Genomic DNA, 24986 nt, shown 5'->3' with positions numbered 1-24986 from the left:
TTTGCAACCATCAACTGGATGCACTTTCCAGCAGGAAGAATCAAAGAGTTCCTCCCCTACCCTGCTCCCTTCAACATTTATTCATGCAGTTTCAAGAGTGTTTACAGGTCACTGAGGCCCCCCAGCTACACCCAGAGGGCCAAACCAGAAGTCCCACCATTCTCATGGTGATGAAGGTGGAAGTGACCAAAGAAGGTTTTTCTGCTTCCTTTCCATGCTCCCTCTTCTAAAGAATGCAAATCATCCCAAGGACCCCTCTTCCCTTCACCTTCTCTTTCAAGCTCAGTGAGATAGGTGTTGCAGGACCAAGGGAACGACAGGAGTCTTGCACAAATCTTTGTGATAGGGTTGCCGAGTGATATTTGGGACAGACTTATTCTAAAAAAAATGTATTCATTATTTATCTGAGTATCCTGTATTTTTAATTGCTAAATCTGGCAACTCCACTTGGTTATTGATCGATGCTAAAATAGTTAGAAAATTGTACTAAAGCACAGGTCTATAAACTTTTCCTGTAAAGGGCCAGATAGTAAATGGTTTAGACTTTGTAGGCTACTCCATCTCTGTCACAACTACTCAACCCTGCCACTGTAGCAACTATAAACCATTCATAAAGAAAATGAGCATGACTGTGTTCCAATAAAACTTTATTTACAAAAACAGACATCAGGCCATAGTTTGCCTACCCCTGGGTCAAGTTAGGGCTTTGGACTCCTGGCTTTCTTCAGATGTATTGTCAGGGTGAGAGTGGTCTAGACCCATGTTCTCAAGCACAAAAAAAGAGAGACTGATCAAAACCATTGCATATAATAAGCACCAGTAATTCTGAGTGGGTGTGCACCTGTGCATGTGTGTGATCCAAGGTGGGTCAGTGCCTGCAGGAAGCATGCACTTCTAGAGGGTTTAGAGCCACCTAGGATTTAGAAAGTCTTGGTCAGACCCTGTCTGAAAAAGTACAGACTCTGTGTCTGGGATTCACCGTGGTCGGCATGTACTCTGTAAAGACAAAAATGCAGAGGCAACATTGTGAAGTCAGACAGAAAGTGCAGAGGCCAAGAAAAGCAGAACGCCCCTGCAGAAGGCCTTCGGGTGAAGCTAACGCTGTTGGTATTTGTTCACCTAATGCAGAGTACTCAGAAACACGTGGTAGCTGTTGGTAAGGGTGCGTGTGTGTGCCACATGTACACCATCTATCTGAACATGTGGGTAGTAACTGAGGAACATGCATGGTGGGTTGAAATCAATTAATGTAACAGTAATAACCATATCAGTTACATTTAAATCAACTTTCTTATGATCTTAGGATATTACTATATGCCTATCAAAGGCAATTCAGTGGTTTAAAATCACCACTTAAATTCTGCCCTTCAGAATTTAAAACCACATGTTAAAGGGCTGACCAATGAAAAGCATTAAATCCAATCATCAATTTGCCACAGCACAGGAAATGTTAACGTGTCTGGAGCAAGGGAGTTGTGGGGAGCACGGTGCAAGATAAGGGCATAGAATCATGTAAGCAGCAGACTATATTGAACCACATTAAGGATTTTGACATGCACATATGTCTTAAGATACATAAATCATCACTGAAGTGTTTTAAATAAGAGAATGAATGACAGCATCAAATTTGGATTTTGAGGCTATCACTCTGGCTGTAGTATAGAAAAGGAATTGGAGGGTGGCAGGGGCCAAATTGGAGGGTGGCAGGTGGCTCAAGTAGTGGTCTAGACACAAGATGAAGTTAGCTTGGTCTAGGTTGGTGGTAGTGAATGAAGGATATGGATAGACTTGAGAAATTTAAAAGGTGAAATGTACAGATTGGTGATGGATATGGTGAATGGCGAGGGGTGTCAAATATGACTTGTCAGGTTCCTGACCAGTCTAGGAGGATGGTTGGTGGAGCCATTCATCGAGATTGGCAATAGGGGAAGAGGACTAGATTTAAGAGAAAGATCGTGGGTTCAAAGAAGAGAACAGCTAATAAGTATCCATCAGATTCAGTGAGTTAAAGATCACTAAGGATCTTGAAAAGAGCCATTTCTTTGCCACGAAGACACAGAGGCTGTGCTGGAGAGAGTGGAAAAGGCAGTAGAATCTGAGAAATGGGGATAGAAAGACAATTATCTCAAGAAAACAAGCTGGGAAGATACATGGAGCAGAGAGCTGAAGGAGATTTTGAACCAAGGGTGGGTTTGTGGAATTTAACAGGGAGAATTGAACCTATTAATGGAAAGAGTCCTATTTCTGGTACAGAGGAGTCCGCTTCTAACTGAACAACCCTCTCGCAGATAATATCAATACACTCTGGACAACTTTCAAAACAAACAAATGAACAAAAGAAGACCAAACCAAGCAACCAACTACCCAAGAACTCTGGAGAGTGAATCCATGTAGGTAGATTTTGGAGGGGATTCAAAGTGTGGAAGAAGAACTGACATGAGATGAGTTCCCATTTTTTGTGGATTTGCCCTGTGTTAGCCACAGTTGCAATGCAGCATAGGACAGCTATAATTCCAGAAGAAAACCCACTGTCTCTCAGCCAGAGGAACCAGAAGGTAGAGCCTAGAGCAATCAAGGTCGCTGAAGAGTGAGGGAAGAATCCTAGAAAGAGGAAAGCAAAGGGCCGAGAAAAGGAACCCAAATTTCTCTGCATAAACTCTGCCCAAGTCTCTGGCTCTTTCTTGAACTATATATGAGCAGGGAATCCCAGGTAAAGATGAAAGAACCAAACTGAGACTTGAGCAATTGCCTGCTGCAGATAGTACAGAGTACTGTACTACAGAGTACAGAGTCTGTAGTTTGCGTATAATCAAGTTCATTGCTTGCAAGAGAAAAATATCCATACTGTTCTTAGGGATAAAATAGATTATAGTCTCCTTAACATAACCTTCATATTATTCAGGATACGATCCCAAATTACTCAACTTACAAAGAAACAGGATAATGTGACCCATTCTCAAGGGAAAGCAAGCAACAGATGACAATCCCAAGATAACTCAGATGTTGGAATTATCAGACAAGAATTTTAAAACAGCTATTAAAACTATGTTCAAGGGTACAAATAAAAATGCATTTATAATAAATGAACAGCTAGGAAACCACAGCAGAAAAACAGAAAATATAAAAAAGAATCAGGAGCACCTGGGTGGTTCATTTGGTTGAGCATCCGAGTCTTGATTTCAGCTCAGGTCATGATCTCACATTCGTGGGATCGAGCCCTGTGTCAGATTCTGAGCTGTCACTGTGGAGCCTGCTTGGAATTCTCAACCACCCTCTCTCTCTGCCCCTCTCCCACTCACATGTGCCCGCGTGCTCGCTCACTCTCTCTCAAAATTAATAAAATTTTTTTAATTAAAAAATAAAAAAGAATCAAATGGGAATTCTAGAACTAAATATCTGGAGCTTAAAAAAAATTCACTGGATAGGCTTACTGGCCAAATAAAGATCTCAATAGGAGAAAATGAATATGAAGATAAATCAAAAGAAGTAACCAATCTTAACGAGAGAAAAATCTCTAATGTATGGGTAACTGGAGTCCCAGAAGAAAAAGAGAATATGAGATGGAAAAAAAAAAATATATATATATATATACGTATAAAAGCTTATGGGGAGGATCCAATCAAGAATAAGAGGTTGAGGGGCACCTGGGTGGCTCAGTCAGTTTATCATCCAACTCTGGATTTCAGTTCAGATCACGATCCCAGGGTCATGGGATCGAACCTCATATCTGGCTCCATGTTGAGTGTGGAGCCTGCTTAATATTCTCTCAACAGGAACCCTCTTGCACTGTTGGTGGGAATGCAAACTGGTGCAGTCGCTCTGGAAAACAGTGTGGAGGTTCCTCAAAATATTAAAAATAGAACTACCCTACAACCCAGCAATAGTACTACTAGGAATTTCTCCAAAAGATACAGGAGTGCTGATCCATAGGGGCACATGTACCCCAATGTTTATAGCAGCACTGTCAACAATAGCCAAAGTATGGAAAGAGCCCAAATGTCCATCAACTGACAAATGGATAAAGAGAACGTGGTTTATATATACAATGGAATACTACTTGGCAATGAGAAAGAATGAAATCCTGCCATTTGCAGCAATGTGGATGGAACTGGAGGGTATTATACTAAGTGAAATGAGTCAGAGAAAGACAGATATCATATATTTTCACTCATATGTGGAACCCAAGAAACTTAACAAGACCATGAGGGAAGGGAAGGGGAAAAAATAGTTACAGAGAGGGAAGGAGGCAAACTATAAGAGACTCTTAAACACAGAGAAGAAACTGAGGGTTGATGGTGGGGGAGGGGAAAATGGGTGATGGGCATTGAGAAGGGCACTTGTTGGGATGAGTACTGGCTGTTATATGTAAGGGATGAATCACAGGAATCTACCCCCGAAACCAAGAGCACACTGTATACACTGTATGTTAGCCAACTTGACAATAAATTATATTTTTTAAAAAAAGATTCTCATTCTCTCTCTCTCTCCCTCTACCCATCTCCCCAGCTCCCGCTGTCTCTCTCTCTAATAAATAATTTAAAAATGGTTGAATATATGGGAAAGATAAGAGGCCATAAATAGTAAAAGTTTTTCTAAAATAAGAGAAGGGAAGGAATCCAAGTTGAAGTGCAGAGACTTGGCTAAGGCAGAAAAGATTAACACCTGCACTGCAGCAGGAGGAAGGAGGATAGGATGGGAGCAAACAGGGTGGATTTGTGTCCTAGGTGGAGATTTTCATTTGATGGCTTCTATTTCTCCTTTTATTTTTTTTTTAATGTTTATTTATTTTTCAGAGCGAGCATGAGTGGGTGAGGGGCAGAAAGAAAGAGAGAGACAGAAGATCTGAAGCGGGCTCTGGGCTGACATCACAGAGCCAACATGGGGCTCGAACCTACGAACCGCGAGTTCACGACCTGAGTCAAAGTCGGATGCTCAGCCGGCTGAGCCAGGTCGGTGCCCCTCTACAGAGTTTAAAGGGAGAAGTTGAAAGACAGAGAGAGACAGAAGTTCATTTGCTGCAAGTTGAAGTGTAAGGAATGGCCAGGAGTTTGAAATAATCACTGTGGGAGAGTGAGTTCATCCTAGAGACTTACTAGTGTCCCCTAGGTGTAGTAAGGGCTCCTTTGAACATAGTAACCATGAATTTACATGGAACCAATATGTCCTACTGTGTGGCTTTCCCAGAGGCTGCTTGAATGCAAGCACCCTGATTTGGGCGACTTAAGTTCATCACAGTTGGGATTTTGCCAGAGGGGTGTGACCAAATGACAGAGGATCAAGGTTCAGGACAGACATTACTTCCAAGCTTGATAAGGAGGATGGGAAAACAGTGAGAGGGCCGATGGTACAGGGATAATTAGAGAGGTTGTAGACCAGAGGTGAAGGGAAATGGTGGCGGTGGGAGTAGTCGAACTGCCAGCTGAGAGGAAAGGAGATAGAAGTCAGACAGGGGCAGCCTGACTCCATGAGTCTTTGAGTGGAACAGTTCCCAGAGATGCCAAAGCCCCAGTTGTGACTGTGGAGGTAGGTGGCTTGGAGAGAACAGAGGTGGCCCCACGAAGAGAAGGAAATTAAGAAACTGAGAGTCTGGGTTGCCCTGTTGAAAACTTCATCCAAACCGATGCTGAGTTTACATGGATGAGAGGAGAATACAAGACAGGTGCTGAGATCTTTGAAGCATGAGAGACCAGGGGGTCGGTAAATGGCAGAGTCTCTCAGAGGGGGAAGAAGGTGGCATAGTCATACAGCTGACACTCAGAAAAATGGCCTACAGGAAGTGGGAAGTAAGAAAAGCCCCCCCACTCTCCCAGCTTCCACACTGTGGTGTGGAAGAACATAACCAGCCACCATGTGGGAGGGTATAGAACAAGCAGGTAGGTAGGTATATTACTTATCTGTTACCGCACGATAAATGACCATAGACTTAGTACCCCACACTTTCTGTGAGTCAGTCCCCAGCATGGCTTAGCTGTGTCCTCTGCTCAGGATCTTACAAGACTGCAATCAGGGTATTTGCCAGCTTGCCATCTGGAGTCTCGACTGGGGAAGAATCTGCATCCATGCTCACTCAGGTTGGTTGTCAGAATTCACTTCCTTGTGGCTGCATGGCTGAGGACACTGGCTTCTTGCTGGCTGTCCGCTGGAGCCGTCCTCAGCTCTTAGAGGCTGCCCCCAGTGCTTCGCATGTGGGCTTTCCCAACATGGACACTGATTTCATCAAGCCAGCAAAGAGAGTCTCCTAGAACAAGTGGGTCAGCAAGACAGAGTCTTGTATCACATAACATAATCACAAATGTGACATCTCATCACCTTTGCCATATCTTAATCATTCGAAGCACAGGTGCACGTGCACTCAAGGGAGGGTCATCACACAGAGATGTGAATGCCAGGAGTCAGGGATCATGGAGGCACATTATGATCTGTCCTCCCAAAAGGGAAGGAGATATGGGATGTGTGCTAGTCACTTAGGGGCAGCATGGTGGATGCAGGTGGGAGGCAAGGAGGTGGGAGCTGGATCAGGGCACGGAAGTGCTGGGCACCTGAGGAGGAGGCTTTGGCAGAGGATGGATGGTGTGACAGGGAAGAGGGGGTTAGACTTCAGGTACAAACTGATGGAAATGAGGTTCTCTGCCTTTCCCCATCATAGGTACTACGGAAGGTAAATCTGCTTACTTACAAAAATATGTTGTGTCAAATAGGTTAGCTTTGCTAAATATATATTGATTCTATTTTCTCTCTAAAGAGCAGATGGTTGAGGCACACACACTGGGACAGCCTGAGAGGAGACTTAAAGATAACAGGGAGAAACAAAGTGACAACTCCATTTCCAGCATGAAAGGCAGAGGAGAGCCAGAAGGCAAAGACTGCTCTGGGAGAAAGGAGAGAACTGAAGCTGACACTTTGAAATTGGAATCAAGCCTAGTGAATTCAATAGAGTTGGATGAAATGAAATTGTGTGACTGTCAATAAAATGACCAGAGGATGATGGTTGATAAGACACTCAAGGATCATAAAAGTGACAAGGAACACATTTGCTGCCCCGGACCAGGGCATCTGGGATCTAAGTCAATATACATTCATTTACAACATGGGAAGTTTCATTCATAGTATAATTAAAATATATATAGCATGACATATTAAGGTTGTTTTGAAAGAAGAAGCAGCAGCTGGTAGCTAAAAGCTGGTAGTTTAAAAGTGGGGGAATAAAATGAAAGCCTTTATAGAATATATATTTCTCAGGGACTTAGTAAGGTTGGCGTTAAATTGGATAAATAAGTGTGAACTCATTTTCTGGCTCTCTCACTATTGGACTGGAGGTGGAAACTCCTCCTCGCCTGTAGTCCTCATGTGGGTAATCTGATTTGCACAAGGAGTGCCCAGATATTGGCCCCTAATAACACTCACCACTTAAAGAATCCAGGGCTTCTTGGAAAGTAGCTGATAGTGTACCTTGGTGCAAGAAGAATCAAAGCAGGCCTAAATCCGCTAGATGATGCAAGAGCATGTTAGTTTCAGAAGATATTTCAGGAAAGGGACACAGCAAAGGAAGGAAGCATGAAAGCGAGGGAGGAAGGGGGGAAGGAAGGAAAGAAGAGAGGGAGGGAGGAAGGGAGGGAGGAAGGAAGGGAGGGAGGAAGGAAGGAAGGGAGGGAGGAAGGAAGGGAGGGAGGGAGGGAGGAAGGAAGGGAGGGAGGGAGGGAGGAAGGCAGGGAGGAAGGAAGGCAGGGAGGGAGGGAGGGAGGAAAAAGTGGGGAGGGATGGAGGAGAGGAAGGAGGGAGGGGAGGGAGGGAGGAAAGAGATGAAAGCAGGGAGGGAAAAAGCAAAGCTGCAACAGTCTGAGTATCAGAAAGGAAACGAACATCTTGTGAGAAGCCCAAGTCCATCTTGCTATTGAATGTGGGTTATACTAGGGCACCTGACCTGGGTGGCTCAGTCAGTCAAGTGCCGGTCTCTTGATTTCGGCTCAGGTCATGATCTCACGGGTTTGGGAGTTGTAGCCCCGTGTTAGGCTCCATGCTGACAGTGTGGAGCCTACTTGAGATTCTCTCTCTCTCTCTCTCTCTCTCTGCCCCTCTGCCACTCTTGTCTCTGTCAAAATAAATAAATGAACTTTTAAAAAAGAATATGGGTTATACTAAAAAAAAAAAAAGGTCTATGTGAGTTCCCCAAAATGTCAACTATTCAATGTGCATACCATAGCCAAGTGGGTTAATAATTAAGCTGTGGATTTCTTGTACCTGTCTCAGGCAGTGCGACTTAAGGGACACCCAGGGATAAGAGATGCACTTTCTTTCTTTAAGTGAAGCTCTTACGGATGTTGTAATTGTGGCCAGCAAAATTTGACCACAGGAAGCCACTCCCACAGGTAATTGTCCAGCCAGGTGACATTCTTTAAGAAGGCACATCCAGACCCTGTCCCCAGACTGGTCCAATCTCCAGGTGGCTCTCCACATCTCTAACAGTACAGCAACTGCAAACGTGAAGCTCATGACTCTAGTCCGTAAGTGTGTATGAGCCCTGCTTTCGCATCAGTTATCTCAACCCAACTGTGAGGCTCATTCTGCTTTCTTTGCCTGAGTAGAGGCTTGGAAATAAATATACAGATGGTGAATGACGCAGACATATATTAACACTTTTGTGAGAAGTGTAAGGGTGTGTGTGATAGTAACTGCAACAATCCTTGGAATAATCTGTGTTCTGCCTGTAATTTTATAACTTTAAATTTTTTTAAGGTTTTATTTATTTTTGAGAGTGAGAGTGAGAGCAGTGGAGGGACAGAGAGAAAGGGGAACAGAGATGACGCAGACTCCGTGCTGACAGCAAGCCCAATGCGATGCGATGCGATGCGGGCTCGGATTCACAAACAGGGAGATCACGACCTGAGCCAATGTCCGACATTCAACTAACTGAGTCACCCAGGCACCTGTATAGTTTTTGTAACTTTAAAAAATTAATTTAAAAATGTATTGCTTTATAAAAAATTCACAGAACATAAGTTAAGCATCAGCCATTTCAACGTTTACAATTCTTAACTGCTTTTTAAGGCGTGGGAAAAGTATAAAAGCATGTAACGTATTGGCGTTGTGATGTTGATTTAATAACTTAGGTGGATTAAATGATGATTAAATGCTTAAATAAATCTGATTAGATCTACAAGTTGAGACTTACTATGTTTAGTGTATGAATGTGAAACATGAATAGTGTTTAAGTTCTTAGTGTTAAAGTCTTAGTATCTAAGATTTGTTAGATTTGTAAGTCTGCCTTGTTAGATTTTTTTGAAGTGCTTAATTATAGCTTAAACAGTCTAAGCTAATTTAATCAACCGGGTTTGTAAGTGATATTAAATGTTAGGAGAATTTATGAGCTAACTGAACATTAATTAAAGAATAAATGAAAGATTTAACATAAAACACTAGCTTTATGAACAAAATAGCAAGACTTGTAAGTTGAACTTTAGTTAATAAAATTAGGCCTCAAAATTTACAACTTTAATCAGTTGAAAAAAATTAAAATACACAAATAACCTTAAGTATTCTTTTCCATGCATAAAATGTCCCCTCCAACAATAAAAACTCAGTCGATAGTGGGTTAGTAGTTCACAAGCTAATACAAAGTATAGAATGATATTTATTTCTTGAAATGTTGACCGTTGCAAATATTACAAGTCAAGTATTCTAAGTCAAATTAAAGAATTCACCCTTGGGGCGCCTGGGTGGCACAGTCAGTTAAGCGTCCGACTTCAGCCAGGTCACGATCTCGCGCTCCGTGAGTTCGAGCCCCGCGTCAGGCTCTGGGCTGATGGCTCGGAGCCTGGAGCGTGTTTCCGATTCTGTGTCTCCCTCTCTCTCTGCCTCTCCCCCGTTCATGCTCTGTCTCTCTCTGTCCCAAAAATAAATAAACGTTGAAAAAAAAATTAAAAAAAAAAAAAAAAAAAGAATTCACCCTTATTTGAACTTGTTTATTTTCTTTTATTCTTTTTTTTCCCGTATTTTATTTATAGCAACTAACTTTTGCAAAGAGTGGTGAGTATGTTACTCAAATGTATACATTTCCCAGGGAAGGAAGCCCTCCATATCCCACCCCACACTCCATCTGCAAGAGGAATTATTAGGAGTTGGTCACAGTATGGTGTTTTTCTCTGCACCTGGTCAAAGTCCAGTCTGTTGCTTCTCCAACTTGAATGTGCACAGGAATCACCTGCAGACTTCAGAACAACTGGGGTGGGGCGTGTGGGGTGAGAATTTGCATTTTTACTGAGCTCCTGATGATGCCCTGCATCTAGGACCCATACACTAAAGCCCAGGAAGGGCACACTCTGCACACATGGACATGTGTGGACATGACTCTTTACAACGCTTACGGAGGGCACGCTATCCCCGCCCCCCCCCCCCCCCCCCGCCTCTCTCAGGTAAGGAGTTTTCTCTGTAGATGGAACTGTATGCTACTACTCATACAGCAGCAGAGCCCCAGGGGCCCTCATCTACGGAGGCATTGAGGTAACTGCCCTCCCTTGTTCCTGACACTCCTGCTGCTCTCTGACATGTAGCCTGCCCTCCATCACAGAGATCAGATCCAAGACTGTTTGGGTATGGCCATGGAGGGGGTTCCGGGGTGGGAGGGGGAGTGGGGTGGGGGGGAATACAGAACAGGAGGCCTGATGTTATTTTCTTGATTTTTTTTGTGTGATCTCCTCCTGTTAGCATGTAAGCTCTTCTAGGATTGGCACCAAGATTCTATTCAGCGTTGTATCCCCAGGAGCTGGAAGTGCCAGACACATCCTACGTGCTCAGTGAGTGTTTATGGGATGAACAAAGCCTTTTTTACCTCTAGGCCATTCAAGCCAGCCCTTCTAGAATTTGACATTAGGGCTCAAATCGTACCTGATGAAGACAGTGATAAGTGCCTTGTTTAGCCTCTTTTGTGGATACACCTCCCCCAGTGAAGGGGAGCTGTGGCCAAGGGCAGGACTAGAATCTCTTAGACCCCTCTCCATAGTGCCACTTCGAGGCCACATCCATCTCTGGCCCAGACACGCGATCCGAAGAGCCCAGGCCAGAGGGTGAGCCCTCCTCGCCTCAGGCCAGGGGAGGACACTGAGTCGGAGGTGGACAGAGCAGAGGGCAAAAAGAAAAAACCCTGAGGCCCCCAAAGCTGCAAGGAGAATGTGAGGAGTTGCCAAACTCCAGACAGCAGAAGCAGATATCAAAGCCAGGGACTACAGCCAGGAACCCAAGGTCCAGGGAGATGAAGAGCCGGAGCAAGTGGGCCGCTTGGAAGTAGGGCGGGGCCGAGGCCTTTCCCTGGGGCAGGCATGTGAGGCTTGCTTTAATGTGCCTCCAGGAGCGGGGCCTCCAGGGTGGGTCAGTCAAGATTAAAGAGGGACGTGGGTGGGATGGACAGAATGCTATTTCCCTGAGGCCTCTTGGTTTTCTAGGGCCAAAGCTGGGGGAGCAGCATGTGACCTTAGAAGTCACAAAGCCGACTTCCAATCCCAGCTTCTACTTCCTGACTGCATAACCTTGAGCAACTTACTTAAAAGTAATCCCACCTTGCTGGTAGGAAGGTGCAAACCCTTAATCAGCTTAAAATCTGTGTATCCCCAGCAATCCCCAGATTGGTGGGGATTTACAGAAAGAAATTGGAAAGAAGTCAGCAAAGAAGTTACTGAAGAGGAAAAGCAGAAGGAGAGATTCATGCCAAACTTCAAAAGCTCCCAGACTGGCCTCTGAGGAAGGGAGACTGCAAAGAGAAGCAGATCCCTTTGATACCAAGAAAACATTTATATGGTCACAGGACACTCAGCAGACTTGGTCTGAACATCTGATTGCTACCTGATTACTTCCAAAATGGGATTGCTAGCATGCCACTGGCAGCCACACTCCCCCCGGGTGTTGATGCCTGTCTCATTTTTACCTCCTTTGTTCTCCACAGTCTCCTGTCCTCCACATCACCTTTCTAGAAATACAAGCATTTTCCTGAAAAGGCGACAAAGCTCTGATGCTCCACCAAATGACACCTTCTCCTGGCAACATGTTCTCAGGGACCTCTGGGGCCAGCTTCCAATTATCCCCCCAGAATTGGGCAAACTCTGGGCCAGAACCTCCTGCACGTTCGTAACCTGCTCTCCACCTACGTTCACGAGCGCTGGGCAAGGAGTCAGATGACCCGGGTTAAAGTATAAGAGCTACAACCTAGTAACCTTGACTTAGTGGCTTCTCTGAGCTTCCGTTTCTTCATCTATAAAAAAAAGAAGTCTACAGAATCACAACGGAGCTGCAAACATTGAGGAAGGCAGCATGTTTGAAAGTGCTTTGTAAACTGAAAAGTGCTATAGTCAGGGTGTTGTTGTTGCCACAGCCATTCATGCTTCAACCACTATGCCTCTATGTTTGTTGCCAAATCCAATGATACATCGGTTAGAATTAAGTTTGGCTGCTAATTGCAAACACACACACACACACACACACACACACACACACACACAGTAAAAGTGATTTAAGGGGGATAGTTTATTTCTCTCTCATATGAAATCTGTCCAGGGCTGTTATGGTGCTCCATGGTATCAAAGACCCAAGATCCTTTTATCTTGTTGCCTTACCATAGGTAACTTCCATTCCTCAGGTCATCTCATGGTCCAAAATGGCTGCAGGAAATCCAGCCACTACATGACAATCCAGTCAACTGAAAAGAAGAGGTAAGAAGAGCATGCTTCCTCCCTTTTAGGACACTTCTGGGAGGTGTAGTTCTCCTTACCTCCACTGGCCAGCCTAGACACATGGCCACATCTAGCTGCAAGAGAGACTAGAAAATACAGTACTTATTCTGAGTGACCAAGGGCCCAGCTATAACTCAGGAAGAAGGGGAAGCTAGGGAGTCTCTACCACAAATGGTCATTTCTCTATTTTCATCCTAATCTACCTGCCAGTAGCATTTCAGCACTCCCCACAGAAACCCTTTCTTTCCTTCCCTACTGAGAAAACCATGCCCTCCTGGTTTTCCTCCTCCTCTCTTCTCAGTCCTGGGGACACCCCTTCCTTCTCCATCCACACGGTCCTCCTAGGTAATCTCATCCAGTCTCAAGGACCTAAATGCCAATCCAGGTGCCAGGAAATCCTAAATCCTGCTGTGGCCTCTCCCCTTAATTCCAGAATCATATATGTGGCTGCTACTTGCCCTCTCCACTTGGACGTCTAATAAATGTCTTAACCTCAACTCTTCATCTCCAACCACAGACTTACTCCTCCCCAAGTCTCTCCTGTCACATAAATGGCACCAGTGACTTAAGCCAGGAAATTTGGAGTTGATCGTAATTCCACTTTTCCCGTCCTGCCCACACCCCTGCCATCAGGAAGTCATAGTGACTATCTTCAAAACATCTCAAGGTCCACTTTCTTTGATGTGCGCCGCCATACTCTATGCTCTCCTCCAAAATACCACCAAGTCACCCCTGGATCTCCACAGCAACCTCCTAACTGGGTCTCCCTGCGTTCCCTCCTGCCTCCCATCACCTATCTTCACACAACAGAGTGATATTTTGAATAAGTCAATTGGGACAAAGGTGGTGATTCCACACCTGCATCTACTTTGTTCCCTGCAGAAACGTCTAAGACGACCATGAACGTATTTTTTTTTAAGCTGTATATCCTAAAGGACAAAGAGTACAGGAGAGGAGAGGACAGTAACAAAAATTCGGAAGCTGGAACACGGAAGGGCGAGCACCAACTGATTTAGCAAACCCAAGAAAGCTGAATCGTAGCCCAGAGAAAGCTAGCGAGGGGCATGATTTACAACCACCAAACTGCCCCAAAGTCCACACGTGATGGCACCAGCTTTCTCTGGAAGTGGAGGTTAGGAGAGAAGGGCTCAGGGTCAGTTCAAGAAGAGACAGAGCCCCCAGATCTTCTCCTCGGCTCCAGCCGCGGGACCGCCGCTCTGCAACCAGGCAGGGGCCGGCGGAGAGTGACGTGGAGGGGCTCTGGGCTGGGACACGAGGTCCGGCAGCAGAAAACAGGGATTGATGAATGAGTCCATACTGAGCCGTCCTGGCACTTTTCTCCCACTGGGTCCCCACACCGCTGCTGGCCAGACGGTCCTCCCCAGCAAGAAACTGTTGGAACCCTTCCCATGGAGTCGGGCCGGAGGAGGAAGAAATACCCTAGAGAAACCCACTTCCTCACACAAGAGCTGCCAGAGGGCACAGAGCGCAGCCCCGCCGGGACACGCGCCCTCCGGTGGGCTCCCGGAGCCGCTCGGAAGTATAGCCAGCCAGCCGGGGGTCACCGGCCCGTGAGGAAAGTCTCGAACGCGGACATCAAACACCGAAACACACCAAGAGAAACACAACCGGGAAGACGCGCGTCAGGCGGGGAGAGAAGCCACACCCCTGACCCCTGCGGCGCTGGGGGGGGGGGGGGAACCGGTGAAGACCAGGCCCCCACCCAACCCGGCAGGGAGGTGCTCCAGCGCGCATGCGCCGCCCCCCCCCCCACTCCCGCCGCTGCACACGCCCGCTTCCTTCCCGCCTCACCACTCTCGAGGTCAGGGTCTTCCCAGGTCCTCGTGTGTGTGTGTGTGTGTGTGTGTGTGTGTGTGTGTGTGTGTGTGACTCCCACTGTCGCCCCAGAAGCCTAGCGCAGGAGGAGCAGGCTTTTCTGGAAAGGGCCAGATAGTATTTGGGCATCGCGAGCCGTGTACAGTCTCTGCGCCCCCCTCCTCCGCTCTAGGCGGTAGCGTGAGCCGCCACCGACAGAGGCTGTGGCTGTGTCCCAACCAAATCCTGTTCGCACGCCGAACCTTGAATTGTGCAGATCATTCTCATGGGTCACAAATGTTGTTCCCCTTTTGATTTTCTTTCAACCATTTGAAACTGTAAAAACCATTCTTAGCTCCCCAGCTATCCAAAACCAGGCAGCCGGCCAGATACAGCCAGACCGGTTCTAGTACATCATCCCGTTTTCTGGTCCTGAAAGCACTGACCACTTCCTGCCATTTTCTCGTTTATTTGCTTCTCCGTGTTCCCTGTTTCTTCTCCGCCCCACCCCACCCCCCAAGCCAAGATGGAAATTCCGTGAGAGCGCTGCCCCTCCCCCCTCCCCTGCATTCTGCCTGGCGCCCTCGGCACCTAGGAAAGGGCCTGGCGCACCGCGTGTGCTCAAACGTGCCTGTCGCGGGCCAGGGTGACCATGGCGCCACACCGGGACCAGGCGAGAGGACACGTCTCTGGGACCGTCGACGCTGCCCCGGCCCTGCCCTTCCCTCTCCCCCTTCTCCCTCTCCCCCTTCTCTCGCTTCCTGCTCCTGTTCCCCTTCCTTCCTTTCCTCTGGCCCAAGCTGCAAGCCCGTGTGTGAGGCCCAGGGCGACCCACAAACCTGGGAGCCAAGAACCACTCTGCCTGTCCTCCGAGCCACCAGACCAAAGGACGGGGGAGCAGCGCCCAGACGCGGGGGCAGCCAACGGATCCACAGGCTGACCAGCAGGCCCTGCCAGTGAGGCGAGGCCGCCCGCTTACCACCAAGAGGGCTTCAGAATGACCCCCGTGAGGAATGGCTGCACAAGCCCGCCAACTTTCAGCATGATGTAATGGGGCTCATGGTGACACAGAAGGAGCCATCTTGCACTAGTGTCCAGAGAAGAGGATTTCTTGGGAGAAGTCAGGTCCCCAAAGTGGAGACGGGGCACCAGACTCTCACATTGGTGCACACGTTCCTCGAAGCTCGCCCAACTCCCTGCTTGAACATATGCACAAACCACCGTGTGCAAGTGGCCTCGTTTCCCGCCGAGGAAAGCATGCAAGACTAGCAGACAAGTAGTCCCATGACCTGGGCGTGGTGCTGCTGCATGTGAACCAATGAAGTGGCACTCGGACCTATCAGTCACGCTGTTTCGATTTCGGTCAGCAAGCCGGTCCTGTGGGTCTGCATACTCTCAGGTCAAGGGCTAAAGTCACGTTCTTAACATGCCAAGCCAGGAACCACAGCCAGCCAGCCCCTGCCTGAAGCTCTCATTTTGATCACTCTTCAAATCCAGTGGTTTTTGTGTCCTTTTGTTGTTTATTAAGCACCTAACACTCTGCTTCTAAAACTGCAGTGCTCACAGAACCTGGCGCCAGAACCTCCTCACTTAGGCGGTGGTGAGGCATTTATGTAACGCGGCTGGCAGCCAAGGCTCTTGTGCTCTGCTAGCCCAACGGCACAGGCTTGAACTTTACCCCGTTTGCAGGCACCCCTAAGGGCTTTCTATTCTCCTGGGAGGGACTGGGCTGGCTGGAGGCGGCTCAACGTGGGCTCTGAATTCCTGCTTCCACTGACACGGTTCAGTTTATGCTGCCTCTGTGGCCCCAACCTGCTGCTGCTGTTTTGGGGCTCTATTCAGATGGGACTCTCTCAATTCCATAAAAAGAAATCACTCGCACAAAGGCCTTTGTGTATGTAGCAGACTTTACTGAAGATTTGGGGAGACAAAGGGGGGTTACATAGCAAAAATACAAAAAAAAACCTTAAAGTTGAATATTAGACATCCATGAGCTTAAAAATAAAAAGACCTTTAGCCATTTCCACCCATTGGGCTCCAGCCTTCTGCAAAGGGGCCGGACCACCTCCCCCATCTTCTCTTGGGAAGTAAATCTAAATTCTGGACAGTCTCTTAGCCCACCATTTGTTCTGTGCTCCCTTTCAAGACCCTTCCCTGGGGTCTACTTCCCCTCATGGGCCACAAAGTTATTTTCATCATTTAAGAACACTTCCTTGACCATTTCTGAGGCCTGAGGATGAAACTCTAAGCATTGTGTCTGTGCTGGACAGTTCCCACTAAACTAAGAGCCCGTGGCCTCCTTATGAGCTCTGGGAGACATTAGAACAGAGCTTTTTTACCCCCTAACCGCGAGTGCGCGCGCGCTTGTGTGTGTGTGTGTGTGTGTGTGTGTGTGTGTGTGCGCGCGCGCGCGCTTTCCTGGTGGGAAGAACAGTCAGTGCAGGCTTTAATATACCTAAGTTATGACCACTCACTGAGTGCTCACGTGAGCTAGGTACAGTGCTACTCCTTCACATATACTCTGTCACCTTTCTGCTGATAGCAACCTAAAGTCAGAGCCATTTTCTTCCCGTTTCACAAATAGGGTTATGAAGGCTCTGAGAGGGTAAGCTGTTTGCCCAAGATCACATAACTTAGAAGCAGTCAATTTGGCCCTCCAGCAACCTGGCTCTAGGGTTTTAGTTCTTAAGAACAACTTACATAGAGATTGAACTCTTTGGGGAAAAGCTCTTTGTTTTCATTTTTGGAGTGGACATAACAGACAATGCAAGAAAGAGTCAAACACAGTGGTCACTGGGCATAACTGCCCCTGGGGTAAAACACACCACTGCTCTTTCGCACATTCCCCCTCTGTGCAGACTCAGCCCAGGGGAGCACTGGTGAACCAGTGGAGCCCTGCACCAGGCCCAACGCTGAGGACTGTCAGGAGCTCCCTGCTGCCCCCACCCCTGCTTATATGAAATGCCTGCCCTCCTACTTCCAGCCCGTTCTCACCCTGCCCACTGTCCTCTGAAGCCTACAGCTGGTTAGAGGGCACAAGTGATGGATTAAGCACAAATAGTCTATGAGCAGCCTGATACAGCCGCCACTGATCCTTACTCCACTGGCTTTAGTCCCGAAAGGGCAGAGTTGATATCCACACGCACATGCATGCACATGCACCCTAAGGTCCTTCTGTGTGAGTTTCTCTCATTAGGAAGATCATCCCACTCTATGGAAGTTCACTGGGGGCCCCTGAGGCAATCTGCTCAGTCACTGTCAGACGCCAGGAGACAGGAGGTCTGTTTCCACGTCCCTATCTCAGTGCCGCTCCCTGCTAGCTCTAGATGTGTTGAGAGGGCAAAGGGGTCCACCCTAGAGTGCTCAGGGCCCTCACTCACCTCCCAGGCCCCAATGGCAAGGATCACATTGCCTTGTATGTGTGTACTCCTTCAGCACATGTTTACTGAGCACCTGCTATGTCCCAGATGTGGTGTTTGGTTTACAGAAAGCAACAGACCAAGCAAGCTACAGTCTCCACCCACAGAAGCTGAGTCTAAGAGGAAAGACAGACTCAGAAGCAGACAATTACATGTGCTTCTCTGTGGTCCACAGCAGTTCCACCATTTATTTCTAAAAAAAAAAGCAAAGATTAAAGATCAAAAATATTTACTGCTTGTTTCAAACACTTCCAGGGATCTCCCTTCACAAGGAGTAAAACCCAAAGACCTTGCCAAGCAAGGGGGTGTTGGGCTGCAGAGGAAGTTGGATTGCCTGGCCCCACCCTGGCCCCCACCCCAGTCTGGGCAGCTGGCCCGACCAGGATCTAGCCCCTGCTGCCTCCGTACCTTAGCCTGTGCAGCTCTTGCTCTCTGTACCTGGCACACACCTCCTCTCTGCACCTGCCCTGCACTCAAACCTCCCTGCCTCTACTCAGAATGCCTTCCCTCACCTTCCCCAGGCGGGAGAGGCTTTCCCAGTGACTCTCAGCACCCCTCACTGCCTTGAAAGCACTTGCCATGGTCTGCACATCCTGTTATGTGCTTTGTTTCCCTCCTCAATGAAATGTAAGCTCCCTAGGGACCGCATCTGTCTTGGTCAGTGATATGTTCCCAGTGCCTGGCACAGAGCAGAAATTAAGTAAATATTTGCTAACTGAATGAAAAAAATGCATTAATACTCTAAGCAAATTAGTTTACTTCTCTGTGCCCCTTTCCTCATCTTTCAAAGGCGGACAGCACAATACCCACTGGGTGAGGATTAGAAGAGGTGACAGGGTGCCTGTGTTCTGGTACCATGTCACAGGTGTCCAAGGGGTCAGGAATGGAAGGCTTCTGCCGCATAAGGGCAGGTGTGGCTAACCCTTCTGCATGAGAAGGGGTGAGTGCACACCAGCTCCTGAAGAATGTAACAGTTCTCCAGTGGGAGAAGGGCAGGGCACAACTGGCCAGGGGAACATTTGGTGCCAAGACTGAAAGGCAGGGAAGGGCACCCACCTCGGGCCGCAGGGCAGTCAGTGTCAGAGATGCCTAGCAAGAGAGGCGGGCCAGGCCAGGGCTCCCACTTGCCCCCATGGCCGCAGTCTGCACTGCACCAGGGGAAAGGCACCTACGTCTGCATTCCTGTGGCTGACTAGCCTGGAACTTACGGCTGTAAGTACATGACTTTCCATTAAGCTACTGAGGTCAGGTCATAAAGAAAAGGGAAAATGCACAGCCAACACTTGGCCCCCACACCTGCACCGACTCCTTTCCACCCATAACACAAAAGATCATCTCCTTGACTCGTGCATTTGTGCCACGGCCAAGAGGCTGCTCACACATCCTTCTTGCGTATTTACCTAGAGGTTCACAGTCAAGCTAGAAGTGTAGGCATAAGGTGCCCTTTATCCAAATAGCCTGAGGGGAAAGGTGCGGGGAGAGGGCAAGGCTTGTGACAGTGACCAGGGGTGGGGTGGGACAGGCTCACACAAACCCGCCCACGGACACGTGAGCACACGTGGTCTGCTCAGACACTCCCGGACCCCAGGCCCCACCTCCACATCACATCTTTTGATGCGAGCCAGCCCCGGATAGAGTGCAGTTATGTAACTTGGCACGAGGTCTAGCAGCCATCCAGAGGCGTCTGCTTAAAGTTGCTTCTTGATGAGAAGAGGCAGTCCTGGCCTGTGAGGTAGGAAACTGGATAGCCAGCTTCTTTTCCCCATCTGGAGCACTGGCCAGCCCTCATCCTATCTGCTGATCTAAACATTGCTTATCTAAACCCTTTAAGGGGCAGCCCCTCTCAATCGCAACCTCTTCCCTGGATCTTCCACACCCTGCTCTCTACCATCTCTGAACTCCAGTTTCTGTGAGGACCAGCCAACCCCACTTAAGAGTTATCCAATCTGGCTTTTTAGACTGCGAGCTCCTGCTATGAATAATAATGTATATTTATCAAACACATTTATGTGCTCGGCACTATGCTAGGCACTCTACGTATACGAGGTAGGTACTCTTATTATATCCATTTTACAGATGGGGAAACTGAGGCACAGTGAAATTAAGTAACTTGCCTCCCAAGGTCACATAGCTAGTCAGTGGCTGAATGCCAGGATTTCAATCCTAGCTGTTTGACTCGAGCCCTTGATCCTAACCACCATAACACCTCCTAAATGCTATTTTACTCACTTTTGTATTCCCATAATATATCTCCCTGAGTGCTGGACACAAAGTAAACACTGATAGTTTGAATCTTCTTCCCCTTCTGCTCCAGGTTGCTGGAATTGTGGTTCCTGCTGTGGATGATAACAGAGGGCCACTAGATGGCAGCAAAGAGCCAGGCCCAGGCCCCCCTGAGGGAAGGGAGGGATAAACTAATTAACAACACTTAATTAGTGCATCTTGCACCAGGCACTTTTATAGACATTAGCTCTCTTTCTCACTAAGGCCTTCTAAGGTAGGTACTATTGCCTTCCCTTTTAGAGAGAGCAAAGGACACTAAGGCTCAGACAGGTAGAGAAATTTGCCCAAGGTCAGACAGCTAAAAAATACCAGGACTGAAGCCAGGACCACCAAAACCCTCAGCCCATGCACTTCTCAAAAGAGATGAACCAGGGAACCCTTCACTGGTTCCCTCAAGGCCCAGAGAGGGTTTCACCCCCCTCCTCCACCCACAGAGAGTACAGAAACTACTACTGTCTGGGGAGGGAGTGGACAGTCTGGACTGATTCCGAGGCAGTTACCACCCAGCAGGCACCCCAGCTGGGGGTGGAGGGGAGCCCAGGGAGGACTCACAGATCATCAGAACTGGGTGGTCTCAGAGACCACTGGTGCACTGCAGACCTCTGACCCATTTTCTTGGCCTTCACCCCCCACAAAGGATGCTGTGTGATACCAGCCTCACCACCTAAACTCTGCAGGCTGGCTTCCATGCCACCCCTCTCACCCTCCCTGTCTCAAGCTCCTATGATCTGCGACAGCTACTCCAAAGCAGCCAGCATGACCATGGAATCTATGCCCACCGGGGATGGACGGATAGAAACTATCTAGAGAGCTCTGGCTGTGTCCCCTTCCAACCTTTCCAACAACTGTCACCTCCACACCCCAAATCCAACCCCCGGGCTGGACCAAGCCTCCCTGCTAACTGTGCTGGGGAAGGGGCAACCGAGGTGGCCAGGGCCGTGCACAAATCCCGCATGTGCACACATGGATATGCACAGAACCCACAAGCCTATCCTCAGGCCTCCCAGGGTGGCCAGCAGCACAGTGCAGGGCTCGATGACAGCAAAGGAGGAACAGAGAACCCGCGAGCCTATCCTCGGGCCTCCCAGGGTGGCCAGCAGCCCAGTGCAGGGCTCGATAGCAGCAGAGGAGCCATCCTATCTTGAGCTTCAGCATCTGGCGACGTTCCTGGCTGAGTCCACTGGGGATTTCGGGAACTGCTTCTGGCCTGCTTCCCAGTAGGTTCCCTTTCTCCCACAGTCCCTCCCGAGGCTCATACAGCCAGATCAGGTCCTCTGAAAATACACACCATCTTGGGTTTATTTGGGATTGGGCATTGCAGGTTCAGGCACAGTTTGTTCCTGGATAGGAAGAGTCATGACCTCTCAGCTCTCCTGGCACTTCAGGGGCCGCCCCCACAGATCCCCTCCCCATGTCCCTGCACACACGATGTCACTTCCCCCCTCCCTGCTCCCTGAGTCTCTTATTCTTTCACCAGCCGGTAGATATGGTGCTGAGCCCCGTGCTCGCTGGCTGACACCTCAAAGACATAAGCAACGCACAGCAAGGTCTCCTGCGTGTCTCTGTTGGTGACCACCTGCAAGTGATGAAAAAGATGAAAAAGGTGAGCCCCAAACGAGGGCATGCCATTTGCTCTACCTACCCATCTGCTCCCGCCCCACACGTGCGGCCCCCCCCCCCCCCCCCCCCGGCCCCTCCACGCACACACACCTGCAGAATGGTGAAGTTCTCCAGCACGCTGTTCATCATGTATTTCTCGGGCAGGTGCTTCAGCTTATGGATGAAATTGATCATGTACTCGCAGAGTGGGGACCGATGAATGCGGTATGAGTAGTGGCCATTCTCATAGCGGGCATACTCGGTCTGCAGGACCCAGGGAGCAGCGGAGGCTTAGAATCTCTTTGGACCACCTCCAGCCCAGGCCCAACTCCACAGGGAAGTTCCATGACCCACTCACTCTCAAGTAGGAAGAAAAGGCAGGAGGCCTGGAGGCCCTTGAGAACAGAGCCCCCCTCCTCCCTCAGTGATAGGCAGGCCAGGTACGGGAGGAAGGAGCATTGAGTGTAGCGGCACTAGGCGAGATGGGACAGAGCGATGACTCAGTCCTGACTGCACACTAACACACACTAACGTGCACAAATGACAGCATGTAAACAGGTGACACCCGAACCGGATTGCTGGGCTGCATCAATGTCAATTTTATGGTGGCCAATATTATGCTCTAGTTATGCAAGATGTTGCCCGATGAAGGGTACATGGGGTTACAATTGCATTGCGTGTGGAACCATAATTATCTTAAAATAAAATTTTATTTAAAAATAACTGGAAGAGCATCTTATAAACTACTATTGCTGTGGAGTGGGGTTCAGGCACTGGTGTGTTTCCAAAGTCCCCAGATGACCAAAGGTGCAGCCAGGGCTGACAAGCCCTGGGATGGGGGGCACTGTCTCTTCCCTGGTGCCAGCCCGGCATCTGTGTTTGACATGAGGTGGGTTGCCAATAGGTAACAGACTTATTTATGAGGGGAAGAGCTCACTGACTCACACAAATATGGGGAAAGAGGTGGGGGGGGGGGGGCAGGGATGAAGGCAAACCTGAAGCAGCAAGGGGCCTGGTTTAACAAACATATGGGGAGGGCTCCTACCTCCACTTTCTCTACCACCTGCTTGCCAAAGGAGCAGACCTTGGTGGAGCAAGTGATTATCATGTTCTCTGGACTCTCATATTGGCTGGAGACTCCATAGAAGGAGCTGCCTTCATCCTCGATGTTGGTGTTGAGGTCTGCCTGGAGGAAGACACAGGGAAGACAAGCAGTGGACAGGTTAGTCAGCAGGGGCTCCACCAGGGGTGGAGTCAGAAAGAAGCCTGGGGCCACAGTCCAGGTTCTAGGGCCAGGGAAGACATCAGGAGGGCCTAAAAAGAACTTGGACAGTAGGATCTTGGAAAGCTTCCACCTTTCTCCATATCCAGGCCTGGTATAAGATCAGATTGTGTTGTCTAAACGATGGAAAAAGAGAACACTGGCACCTGTGTTAGTTTCAGACCTCTGCTACCCATTTAGGCACCAACACACCCAGCAGGTGGGGCCCCCAATTTTGTCCTTAGGACTTCAAGTCCTATAGTCTAAGGCTCTGCTCTTGTTAAACTGCAAACATCTGAATCTATATCAGTCATTTCTATTTTAGTATGAATTTATCAGATCCTCTCCAGAGTCCATCCTAATGGTGAAGTAAGCGTGGGAACAGAAAGCCAGAATGGGAGACTGGCAGAGCGGAGAGTGGGAGGGGGTGCTGGTACATGGAGGAGAAGCTGGGACTTGACTATGTCTCATCCTCCAGTCCAGCTGGCCACTGGACCCTGCCAATGCTCTTTTGGAAATGGCTCTGGGGGTTGGCCTCTCACCCATCTCTACAGCATTACTGAGTCTAGCTACCCTTGACCTTCTTACATCTCTGTTTCAGCCTCCAGACTAATCCCAACACCAGTCTTCTTCCCTCTGGTTCATTCTCTAACTTCTCAGAGTTCTCTCCAAAAAACAAGTCTGATTGCATCACCCCATAGTTAAAACCCTCTCACCGAGCCCCTTGCCATCAGAGAACACTGCTCTCACTCTCCAGCCTGGCTTGTGAGCCTCTGGTCCTCTAGATCAGCTTCTTGCTATTCTCCAACACACAGCTTTTCCTCCCCTCCTGAAAGCAGAGCCTGAAGCATCTGCTTGATGTTGGGTTGATTAGAAAAGGTGGAGTAAGATTCCTGATTTCACACACAGATCTCGGCCTCGGTCTGATCAGTGAGGCTCCCTGACCACAGGCCCCGTCCAACACCACACAGCTGACAAGGGATGGGTCCCAGGTCTTCAGGCTCCAACTCCAGTGCTTACCCAAATCTGGCAGAGTTACAGGACAGGGAGGGAGACACTGGATGAGATAATTCAGTGCCTTGGAGACTCTGAGGCAGGAACTGTATTTCAGAAGCCCTGAACCACTTGGGGGTCCCTATCCCCAGAACTTAGGCCCCACATCAAATCATTCCATCCGAACCAGGGGTGCTAACAGAGCCACTTAGGACCCAGAACAAATGCACAGATTTAAAAAGGTTCATTCTGAGGGTGGAGCCTCTCGTCCCACCTACACACTAATCTGAAATCACTGCCAAGCTGGACTCAGAGTGAGCCCTGCGGATGCAGTAGAAGCTCTAGACCCTTGGTGTCTAGATCCTGACACCAAGGACTCTTCCGCACAAAATAAGGGGATCCCCAGAACCCCAGGAAGCCTCTGTGACCATTTAGAGCCAGGCACAGGCAGTTCTGTTACTGGCCATTAGGGGAAGCTCAGTCATTATTTTTCTCTACTTTGGGGAAAGAAATTTTCCAAGAACAAGAACATTCTCTAGACTGGTGGAGGGCATTAAATGTCTTACGGCACAACAGAAATATTATGTAGCCACAAAAACTGTTGAGAAGGACCTGTATTTACTATTGTGAATTGACTACAACAATTGTTAAGTGAAAAAAAAAAGCAGGTTATGGTTATGGAACAGAATGTGGATGTGTTCCTTTTATGATGAGAAAAAGAAAAAAGGGTGTTTTCATGTTGAATAAATGGCATATGTTTAGTGTAGTCTGTGATGGTTTTAATGAGGCCACTGGGAAGACAGGAAAAAAAGGATTACGGCTACATTCAAGTCAATGCTCAGCCTCTGAAATAAACAGCAGTGTTGTGAACACCCCCCGTCCCGCCCCCGGGCTGGCCTG

General features: G+C 48.4%; 1 protein-coding gene across 8 annotated transcripts in view; it reads right to left on the bottom strand.

The window, feature by feature from the left end:
- Positions 1-16420: 16420 nt before the first annotated feature.
- TEAD4 (TEA domain transcription factor 4) overlaps positions 16421-24986 on the bottom strand; it is a 69917-nt gene continuing 61351 nt past the window's right edge. For all 8 annotated transcript variants that reach the window (XM_047865922.1, XM_047865925.1, XM_047865929.1 and 5 more), the window contains 3 exons: positions 22878-23018; positions 21944-22096; positions 16421-21809 (listed from right to left, as the gene is read on the bottom strand). In XM_047865922.1, the coding sequence (XP_047721878.1) occupies positions 21696-21809; positions 21944-22096; positions 22878-23018 (408 nt within the window). In that variant the 3' untranslated portion in view covers positions 16421-21695. The remainder of the gene's footprint in view (positions 21810-21943; positions 22097-22877; positions 23019-24986) is intronic.

This window comes from Prionailurus viverrinus, chromosome B4 (assembly GCF_022837055.1).
Source record: "Prionailurus viverrinus isolate Anna chromosome B4, UM_Priviv_1.0, whole genome shotgun sequence".
NCBI lineage: Eukaryota > Metazoa > Chordata > Mammalia > Carnivora > Felidae > Prionailurus > Prionailurus viverrinus.
This window is presented reverse-complemented; position numbering and strand designations above follow the sequence as displayed.